The sequence below is a fragment of the Bombina bombina genome, chromosome 1, assembly GCF_027579735.1.
Source record: "Bombina bombina isolate aBomBom1 chromosome 1, aBomBom1.pri, whole genome shotgun sequence".
NCBI classification, from domain to species: Eukaryota; Metazoa; Chordata; class Amphibia; order Anura; family Bombinatoridae; genus Bombina; species Bombina bombina.
In genome coordinates, this window is record NC_069499.1 from 728,320,140 (window position 1) to 728,332,193 (window position 12,054).

The following is a 12,054-nucleotide window of genomic DNA, read 5'->3' on the forward strand; positions in this document are numbered from 1 at the left end:
TTTGGCAGAAAGTGAGCTGCAGGTTTATTTTTCTTCACATGATTTCCTTTCATAATTTCCCCTTCTTTGTTGAGACCCAAAAACCAACTCCGACCAGATTTATGTTGTCTGTAGATCATTGAAGAATATGTCACATAGTAGTTTTCAAATACTGACTCTTTGAATTTGCACTCCGGTGTAAAATGTTCCTGTGAAGAAATAATATGTTTGAATATTTTCAACAGCGCCATATAATATGCTAAAATGAATAAGCCTTACAACATTGACAGCATTTCTTCTGAAAAAATATAAATTAATAATACTATTATTCCATTCTTACATAATATAGAACCTCACTGAGAATAATGGTTATAATCATACCTTATTCATATGCAACATAATGTGTCTCAATTATGAAGTAGCAAATAAAACACAGTTGGGCATATTCCCATATCTAAAACAGATTAAAAACCTACTGCCAGCAACATATGAAGTAAATGGAACAATACACCCAACACACACATGAAAATATTAAAAACTGCAAATCCTGTCTTTTAAGTTGCCATGTTATGCATTTTAACCAATCAAAAAGCTTCCTATTGTTTCTTTCATTAGTGAATAATGTAGTAATTAGTGGGCCTGGAAAAACAATAAATGTTGTCAATGAATCAACAGTCTAAAATACAAAGAGAACACAAAATAGATGCCATAATAGGGAACCACTATAAAACTGGAGTTACTCTTGCGAAAGTAACCATTTTTTTTAGAGAAATGCATTGATGCCCCTGACATGTTGTTCGGGACAACGTGTTAGAGACATCTGTGGAACCATACATGAGTTAGAAGCAGTGGAGTTGTGACACCTTACTCTGTGGCTAAAAGTTTGCAGGAGACACAGCAGATTATACCAAGGATCTTTATTGATATCCCCATTTGTTTTATAAATTGTGCTATAGAGTTTAGCAGTTTTTTTTAATTATTTTTTTTTACAGTGCTTAACTACTGTGGTCTTTTTTATTTTTAGGCTGTGGAGTGGTGGGGAGAGTTTGGCAACTATCAAGGTGTTAACATACTAACATAACTTAGTAACATAGTAGATGAGGTTGAAAAAAGACAGTCCGTCAAGTTCAACATATACAGATCCTACTCGGTTTACAATAAAGAAGATGCCAATTGAACTTACATTAATACAATTTGAAGTTAACACAATTAACACAAGCAATCATACCCCAAATTCTATTTATAGCCAGAAATGTATCTATGCCATTTTAAATGTATCTAAAGTATTGGCATTCACTACCGCCTTGGACAATGAGATCCATAATTTGATTGCTCTTACAGTGAAAAAATGTTTTAGTTGCTGGAGATTAAATGTTCTTGTATAACCTTATAGTGTGACCAATTTTATAAACAATTTTCTTGGAATTCTGCCAGTTCTGAATATGGACCTTGAATATATTTGTATAAAGTAAAGATCACCTCTCAAGTTCCTTTTTTCAAGAGTAAACAGACCCAATATAGCTAACCTCTCCTCATAGTTTAAATAATCCATTCTCATTATTTTTGTTGCATTTCTCTGAACTTTTTCTTATTCTAAATTGTCCTTTTATAAGTTTAGACCCCAGAACTGCACTCCATACTCAAAGTGAGGTCATACCAGGGATTTCTATAGGATCAGAATTATGCTTTCTGTCCTTGCATCTATCCCTCTTTTAATACATGCATTTATTTTATTAGCCTTGCATTGCATACTTATTTTAGCTTGTAATCTATAAGAACACTTCAATCCTTTTCCTCCTTTATTTTGTTAAATCTAGTCCTATTTAAATAGGTAACCTGCATATTTTTACTTCCAACATTTAGAACTTTTCATTTACAAGTATAAAATCTAATTTACCATTTACTAGCCCATTCTTTAAATTGTGAATAGAAATTACATCCTGCACTAACCTAATCACCTTACACAATTTTGCATAATCTGCAAAAATAGAGATGTTGCTATTTAATCCTTCCTCCAAGTCATTAATAAAAATATTAAAAAGAACAGGGCCCAGTACTGAACCCTTGGGAGACTCCACTAATTACGTTTGCCTAATCTGAGCATGATCCATTTACTACAACGTGTTGCTCTTTATCTTTATCCAGTTATTAATCCATGAGCTAACATTTTTAGCTATTGCCATTCCCTTAGTTTTGTACATTAACCTCTCATGTGGTACTTTACCACATGCCTTTGCAAAATGTAAGTGCATTACATCATCTGATTCACCTTTATCTATATCCTTCCTTCCTTCCTTATATAATCTAATTAGATTCATTTGATATGATCTATTTCTCATAAACCCATGCTAATTTGAACTCTTAGGGGCCTATTTATCAAGCCATCAACCGCAAATACGCTGGAATTCCACCTTGATTCGCCTTATTTATCAAAGGCTACAGACCGGCAAAAGTAGAATTTTGTGACGTAACATACGATCCGCCGGATTCTGTCCGACACAGATCGATGCTTACGTCACTACAGATGTTTTCCGAATGCAAATTTGGCACTATCTGACTACTTTTGCTAGTTAGCAAATAACTAGCAGGTACGCTCGCCACTATTCCGGCCCAGTGTACCTGGTTTTCAATTGATGCCATAGGAATCAATGGGAGTCGGAAAGCACTGAAAGCTTATGTTCGCTGCTGTCCAATATCCCATTGATTCCTATGGGAGAATAAAAGTTAAGTTTACACCTAACACCCTAACATAAGCCAGAGTCTAAACACCCCTAATCTGCCACCCCCTACACCGCCGCCACCTACATTATACTTATTAACCCCTAATCTGCCACCCCCTACACCGCCGCCACCTACATAAAAGTATTAGCCCCTATCCCGCCGCTCCCGAAGCCCACCGCAACTAAATAAATGTATTAAACCCTAAACCGCCAGCCCCCCAAATTGCCATAAACTAAATTAACCTAATAACCCCTAAACCTAACAACCCGCTAACTTTATATTAAATATTAACTCATCCCCATCTTATAATAAATTTAAACTTACCTTTAGCTTTAAATTAAACTATATTAAACTAATAATTAACCTATTCTAACTATTATACTACAATTACATTAAACTATATTAAATTAATAATTAACATATTCTAACTATTATAATAAAATTACATTAAACTATGTTAAATTAATAATTAGCCTACTCTAACTATTATAATAAAATTACATTAAACAAATTATATTAAAAAAAATAATTAATCTAACCTAACTTTTATACTAAAATTACATTAAACTAAAAATGAAATTAACTATATTATATATTTAAACACATAACCCTACTCCAATAATTTAAATCTACACTAAAAAATTACTAAGTTACCCAAAAAAATATCTAAGTTACAAAAAATAACAAACACTAAGTTACACAAAAAAAATAAACACTAAGTTACAAAAAATAAAAATGAAATTATCAAAGCTTTAAACTAATTACACCTAATCTAAGGGCCCTATGAAAATAAAAAAGCCCCCCCCCCAAACAAAAATAAAAAAACCCTAGTCTACAATAAACTACAAATAGCCCTTAAAAGGGCCTTTTGCGGGGCATTGCCCCAAAGTAATCAGCTCTTTTACCTGTAAAAAAAATACAAACAACCCCCCCAACATTAAAACCCACCACCCCCACAACTAACCCCCCCAAATAAAAAGAAATCTAAAAAAAACTAAGCTCCCCATTGCCCTTTTAAGGGCATTTGGATGGCCATTGCCCTTAAAAGGGCATTTAGCTCTATTGCAGCCCAAAGTCCTAATCTAAAACTAAAACCCACCCAATAAACCCTTAAAAAATCCTAACACTAACCCGAGAAGATTTACTTACAGTTTTGAAGATTCGACATCCATCCTCCAAGAAGCCGGGAGAAGTTCTCAATCAGCCAATAGGATTGAGCTTGCATTCTATTGCTGATTGGATCAGCCAATAGGATGAAAGCTCAATCCTATTGGCTGATTGCAACAGCCAATAGTATTTTTTAAACCTTAATTCCGATTGGCTGATAGAAATCAATAAGGGACGCCATCTTGGATGACGTCATTTAAAGGAACCTTCATTCGTCGTAGTCGTCGGAAGGAAGAGGATGCTCCGCGTCAGATGTCTTGAAGATGGAGCCGCTCCGCACCGGATGGATGAAGATAGAAGATGCTGTCTGGGTGAAGACTTCTGCAGGCTTGGATGAAGATAATGGCCGCTTCGTTGAGGACTTCTCCCGGCTTCTTGAAGGATGGATGTTGGATCTTCAAAACTGTAAGTAAATCTTCTGGGGCTAGTGTTTGGATTTTTTTAAGGGTGTATTGGGTGGGTTTTAGTTTTAGATTAGGACTTTGGGCCTGCAATAGAGCTAAATGCCATTTTAAGGGCAAGGCCCATCCAAATGCCCTTTTCAGGGCAATGGGGAGCTTAGGTTTTTTTTTAGATAGTATTTTATTTGGGGGGTTGTTTGTGTGGGTGGTGGGTTTTACTGTTGGGGGGTATTTGTATTTTTTTACAGGTAAAAGAGCTGATAACTTTGGGGCAATGCCCAGCAAAAGGCCCTTTTAAGGGCTATTTGTAGTTTATTGTAGGCTAGGGTTTTTTTTTTTATTTTGGGGGGCTGAGGATAATGATTCTTGAAAAATCAAAAATACAGGTTTGTAAGTTTCCCTTTGTCATCTAGTTATATAATAAGAATTAATAATAACAGGGAAACAACTATGTCCTATTATTTTGTTACAAAACTAGTGTATATGCCTAACCAGACAAAATATGTTTGCAAAGTTTTTAGCCCCTTTATCTCTCTTCCCGACTCCCTCTCTGTCCCTCTCTGCACTCCCCTCTCTCTTATGCGCACAATTTAGTAAAATATGCATACATTTTAGTAAATCGCGAGCATGCAAATATTGCGTGGGCTCTCTGTGGCTCCGTAGGTTTGGCTATGACAGTGCTAAATTCCCTTTAGAACCATTGGGTATATTCCATCTGGACCTGGAGTTTTATTTACCTTGATATTGAAGTATATCCTGCTCATACACTTACATATTAGTGGAAGGATGGGTGTTTTTTGTTTTTTAAACACAATCGTACATTTTTTACATGTTATCTATGGCTAAATATGAGTATATTGTCTTGTAAATATTCAGTAAATATTCAGTAAAAATTTGACAAGAGTTTAATTTGCTCCAACTATTAAAGGAACATTAAACTGCTGAGTACAACTACAACAGAATGGTTACTAATCGCCATGCTATTGTTTTTCCTCCTGTGTCTGCAGCTATAAAGTAATTCTCTTTTTTTTACCCCATTACAATTATCATTTAGTGAAGTTCTGCATCTCCACACTGGGCACCACCATCTTGGAATTTATATTTGTTGTTTAACTTTTAAATCGTGCAAAAAACTGCAAAAATGTAACACGTCCACTCTATATTATGTGAGATAAGCTGAATGCAAGTTACAGCTGTCAAAAAGCAGATCTGTGATAGTTCACTACCCCTAACACACAATGTAACAATACGTGAGCTACAAGATGTCGGCGCCCAGTATAAAAAGCAGAGCTTTACCAGCTGGATTCTGTAATGAGTTAAAATAAGAGAACAGTGTTAAAAAGAGCTGCAGGAGGAAAAACAGTAGCTTGGTAAGTAGTAACCTGCTACTGTAGTTGTACCCAGCAGTTTAATATCCCTTTTATGCAGCTAAAAAGAGATATGTATGACAATAATGCTGGATAATGCAAGACCTCCTTCAAAATAATAAAAATAATAAGACAAAGAATGTCGAAAGTGTCTGTACAAACACTGTAATTCTCATAGAATTCAGTTTAAATCTGAGAATATTCGAGTGTTACATAGAAGTGCATTCTATAGAAACATTCAAATGACAGAACAAAGGTAAAGGGGAACATTTGCTCTATCATTCCTTTTTGTTTTTTAAATAGAGATAATCACCCACTGCTAAAAATGTATTTTAATGTCTGGAGAATGCAGTTTTAAATGACAGAAAGCATGTGTCCTGTGCTCATTTACCAGTGAATATACATTGGGGTTTTTTTTAGTTCACTATTTCTGGGACTTTTTCTAAAATTAAACATAAAACATAGAAAATTAAATTACATTAAGTTAAAACACTACAGTTTATGCAAATATTGTATAATTTTCAGTTATGTATAGCCATATTGAACCACCAACCGATAATTTAATTAAAGGGACACTGAACCCAAATTTTTTCTTTCGTGATTCAGATAGAGCATGAAATTTTAAGCAACTTTCTAATTTAGTCCTATTATCACATTATCTTTATTCTCTTGGTATCTTTATTTGAAATGCAAGAATGTAAGTATAGATGCCGGCCCATTTTTGGTGAACAACCTGTGTTGTCCTTGCTGATTGGTGGATAAATTCATCCACCAATAAAAAAAGGCTGTCCAGAGGTCTGAACCAAGAAAAAAGCTTAGATGCCTTCTTTTTCAAATACAGATAGCAAGAGAACAAAGAAAAATTGATAATTGGAGAAAATTAGAAAGTTGCTTAAAAATGCATGCTCTATCTGAATCACGAAAGAAAAAAATGTGGGTTCAGTGTCCCTTTAATATTCATAAACAAGATGTTGAAATGTTTTGTCAATTGTAATTACTTTAAGATATGCTGTGAGGAGAGATGGATAGCTGTGTGTGACAAATTTGCCTGCTGCTCTCCTTAAACAAGGCACTTTAAAGTAAGAGTATATTTCCCTATGAGAATTTAGTTCATGTAAAGGAGGCAGCAAATTTGTCTTTTCTTTACAAACCGGCAGATTTAATAGTTGCTTGAAAGACGGCTAGGCAAAACTAAGACATCCCAAGAGAAACCAATAGTCACAATTGCGTGGGCTGAAACAGTAGAAAAAAAACATTATAAATCCCTGCTTTGTGGCTCGCTCGTTGAAATTTCAACCAGAGAAGTTCACTAATCAAGACGCTAAAGGCTTTAATCAGGTGCAATACAATATTTAACTATATTTGCTAACAGCAGACCTTTTATTTATGTCATCCAAAAGTACCACATGCTATTTTTCTATTCCATATTCTATTAAACTTTAGATAACTGGTTGGGTCCTGCAGTGGACAATACAGAAGTTCTGAGAGTAAAATACTATAATGTAATAAAGAATGCCAAGTATATGACCATGGGTATCATCAGTGAGATATGAGTATGGATGCATGCACTGATAATATCACAATTTGTTAGTGACTTAATTGTCTCAGATTTCTTATTTAAATCTTATGATTATTTTACATTTTCAACAAGTTTTGCAGTGAATTCCGAATGTATTTGGGGCTGATATATTACTGTGTAATACTCAAACTAATCACTCCCCCTACTCTTATATATCTTATTTTATAGTTCAAAAGTCCATTAGGGCAGAAGGGGCTTGTTGAGTAAATATTTACCAGCCTATCATCATTGCTGTGATATAATAAATATATGAATTTCTATATGTAGGGGAAACAAGAAAACAGCGCATCCACGATTCACAGTAGAGTTTATTCAGGAAACACACCTACACATATAAAATTACACTTACAAGATAATGGGGGTCAAATATCATAAGTGTGATTAAGTTAGTTTTTTAATAGAATTTTTAATAGGTTTTATATTTCCAAATATTTTTTATATATTGGAGATCCTCTCTTCTCTTTATATTAGGGAATAGGTGAAGACATAGAATGCACATCTCTTTGACTGTTTGTGGTGCTAGTGCCTATGTATTAAGGGAAATATGGTATACTAGTTACCCTCCCACAGACAGGTAATGAGTGCGGGAAAATTGAAAATTTAAGTTTGGTCTGAGAATAGAATCAGTCATACAATACATGTCCCTTGAGAAAGTCTGCCTGTGAGCAGAGGAAACGCGTTGGGTGTTCTATATTCCCATGATATGAGGAATATTGAGTTTTAAATCTGTGTATTTGAGAAAGTTGCTGTATTCAAGCCTGAGCAAGGAGGTCGAATTGGAAGCTGCTGGTCGGCATAAAGAGGAAACCTCTGTATGGACTGCTCAGGAATATAACCATCAAGCTACTTTTGAGCTACAGGCACTTTTATCATCATTATCTTGTAAGTGTAATTTTATATGTGTAGGTGTGTTTCCTGAATAAACTCTACTGTGAATCGTGGATGCGCTGTTTTCTTGTTTCCCCTACACATAGTTTTTGCCTCTACGGGACGCACACAGTGGAAGCCCCGTGATACACCAGCTGCACCGGATCAGATTCAAGCAAGATCTGTGGAGTTCCTGTAAGGAGACACCCGCTCCTTCCTTTTACTTGTTGTGGACATCGGCAAAACAGCTTCAACCTGAACTGAACCAAGTGCGGTTTGTAACCATTTTAATTGTATCTTGTTTGCCTTGGGAACCACTATCAAAAACTTAAAAAGAACAATTGTGGTACAAATACGGAGCGGTAAAAGACTAATCGTAACTTTGTTTGTAGCTATACGCTCACATTAGGAGACGTGCTTATGACATTTTAACAGCAATTTTCATTTATTTACTTTGTTATTATTTTTAATTATTTTTTCTGATGACAGTTGCTGTATACAATATTTTCTCTTGGTATTAGTGTTTATACTAACATGTAGAATAGAAAAAGAAGAAGCGGTCCCGACATCCAATAGGTTAAAACAACAGCTTTATTTAGTCCATTTAAAATATTAACATGGGTCACACAGTAAAAAATAGGTTTTACGTGTTTCGGCTCAGTGCCGTACTCATAAACCTGATTAGACACAGGTGAGTGTCTGTTTAAAAAGGTTACAAACATCATGGCTATTGGTTGGTGTGTAACACACCCCTATTAACCATGTAAATACAGAATCTGCAGAAGTAATAGAACACTTAGTAAAGCATTGCTCTGATCAAGAACCGGTATGGAACTATAACAATATATACCTGATATTAAGCTACATATAATTCCAGACAAAAGATTCACTTGGTGCAGGTGTATAAATAATACAAATATATAGATATATTTTGACAAGCTGTTTAAATAACGGCTGTGACTATATTGTACAGACAAATGCACTTAAGATCTAATGTATCCTATATTTACGAGATCCTGGCGAAACAGTAGGTGTACTGGATCATGAAACTAAATACTATGGTTCCTAATGGATTCAATTCTGAGTTCGATATAATCAACCATTGGAAATAAATGGTTTCATGGTCCAGTGCACACATACACATTCATTTAACAACATATGCAAAGGAGGTGTTTCGTTCACTCATTCATCCTTTTCCCAAATGTACAATACAAAGCTATCACATTGTGATCAAAATACATGTTTTGTATGCTTTTTGATTTTTTATATTTATTTTTCACTATTCAATAGATGATGATCAGGAAATTTTTGATGTTATTTTGGCACTAATGATCCATTTATTATGGGCACCATATAGAAATCAAATGATCGAAAAATAAGAGTGAAAAGTAAAGATTAAAGATTAAATTGGGAAATAAATTTCTTTATGTAGTTAAAAACTATAAAACTATACACAATACATATGATAAAATAAACGCACATGGTGCAAAAATAGTATTTTCCTGAATAAGGCACATTAAATATAGGATACATTAGATCTTAAGTGCATTTGTCTGTACAATATAGTCACAGCCGTTATTTAAACAGCTTGTCAAAATATATCTATATATTTGTATTATTTATACACCTGCACCAAGTGAATCTTTTGTCTGGAATTATATGTAGCTTAATATCAGGTATATATTGTTATAGTTCCATACCGGTTCTTGATCAGAGCAATGCTTTACTAAGTGTTCTATTACTTCTGCAGATTCTGTATTTACATGGTTAATAGGGGTGTGTTACACACCAACCAATAGCCATGATGTTTGTAACCTTTTTAAACAGACACTCACCTGTGTCTAATCAGGTTTATGAGTACGGCACTGAGCCGAAAACGCGTAAAATCTATTTTTTACTGTGTGACCCATGTTAATATTTTAAATGGACTAAATAAAGCTGTTGTTTTAACCTATTGGATGTCGGGACCGCTTCTTCTTTTTCTATTGTACATGTCTTGATAGGATTACAAGGAATCCTGTATATGGTACCCCTCATCTGCAAGTATTTACAGGCAACCCCAGGCAGACCTATTGATTTACCCGATACAGAGCTCCAGCTAAGCAGACAAGCAGCAGGTACGAGCATTGCACATGATTGGTCAATTGTTCATCACGTGACCCCGCATCTGGATCGCCATTGGCAGATTGGATCTAACTGCCTAAAATCTCAGAGGAATACTGGAAACGGCTTGAAAGGAAGTTACCTGACCGGAGTCACTGCAGGAGCAGTACGTTGTCAGCGGCGGCCGTAAGTTTACATTCCTGTTGAGTTTCTTTCCACGAGTAGTTGGAGCAAGTTACAGCTTCATTTCCGCGAAGTGTGGATACTCGTGAAATTCTACTGAGGATCAAAGCGGGTGAGTCGGCATATTCACGTATGATTTTCATATAGGACTTATGACTAAAGTTTGATACGGACACTAATCCATTTCTAAGTGCATTGATATTGCTCAGATATATACAAGTGCTTATGCTTATGCTTATGATAACGAATTATTGAGAGCTGAGGACTGCCTTTTATCATACTATATACGGCTTCTCACGGGTTAACCACCGACATAACTTTTCCTATTTTCTCTGTTTATACTAACCTTATTGCAAGTTAATATTTGAAAATATTCTATTTGGATAACACCCAGGGTGACTATAGACGTGTGCCTCCATTTGCAAACAGTACCGCTGTTAGTATTTTCTCAAATCTTGAATTTCTATAGTAATACATTAGATATGAAGAATTCCAATATTTACTAGATGATACATTTCTATTCAAGCTATTCTTTTATTCAGGGTAGTTATCATTGAAAGACCAAAGCCCCAAGTATTCTCTAGTAAAGCCCAAGTGTTTTAAGAGCTTTATGGATGCAGTGCCCAGTTATGTTATGTAAAGAAATTCTGTAATTATTTTGTCATATATACACTCTTTGGACAATCACTATTAACTGGTTATAGCACAGGTTGTATCAATAACTTATTAGTTGTATCACTAACTCATTTTTATAATCAATTACATAATAAAAATACACCTTAGTTAATTTTAGCCAAGGGGCTAAAAGGAGACAAGCTAAGTAAAATCTACTTATCAGAGCTCTCAAACAACCCACATTTGGCACGGGGCCCCAGTTTGAGAGCTCTGCCTCAATTTTCCAAACCATATGATGATCCAGTAATTCCCCAGACTGTCCCTTTCCCAGCCCCTATCCAAAATAACCTTAACCTAACACTACCTCCAGGCCAACCCAACTACTAACCCAGCTACATAGGATGAAGAATTCAATTGTTGGGTGGTATGAAATAGTATCAATCAAGATTTGTCTTGAGCTCTAGAAAGTTTAGAAACATCCATTTTATTGGTTAAGGATGGCTTATTTTCATATTAATTAATAAATACTTGCAGCTATAATTTCAACTTGCCACTTTTTGAAGCACACCTACAGAGCTTTAATGAACTAAGATGTAATTTCTAGGTCTATTGTTTGAAAATATCTGCAAAACAAAATGGCAATTAATTGCATGAGACCTGTATTATGGATGAAAAGCACACTCTCATTATATGCTTGAAACCATTACCTATATTTTAGATTTGGAGTTTTAGAGAATTGGAAGAATCTCATTTATGGATAACATTATGACTTTAAAAACATAACCAAAAACCTGAAAATCTATACAAGATACCCAGTTAAATACCCTTTTCTTTAGAGCTTTATCTAAAATGCCTTGTTTTGCAAAATACAATTAGTGAAGCATACGGCACCCATTGGAGACTAACATCTGATTTACTTGTCACAGAGCATTATTAGCTAAAGAATGAACTGGCAGATGGCATTGAAAGGTTAGTGAAGTGAAATAAATGATTTGTCTTCATTCTTAAATATAGAGTGGTTTTTGCTTGAGGGTTAAAAGATGTATAAGGGATTTGCATTGTATCTTCTTTT

General features: G+C 34.8%; 1 protein-coding gene across 7 annotated transcripts in view; it reads right to left on the reverse strand.

Moving 5' to 3' along the window:
- Positions 1 to 12,054, reverse strand: part of FGF13 (fibroblast growth factor 13) — a 615,132-nt gene that overhangs the window by 17,092 nt on the left and 585,986 nt on the right. For all 7 annotated transcript variants that reach the window (XM_053699239.1, XM_053699234.1, XM_053699238.1 and 4 more), the window contains one exon: positions 1 to 188. This exon is cut by the window's left edge and continues 11 nt beyond it. In XM_053699239.1, the coding sequence (XP_053555214.1) occupies positions 1 to 188 (188 nt within the window). The remainder of the gene's footprint in view (positions 189 to 12,054) is intronic.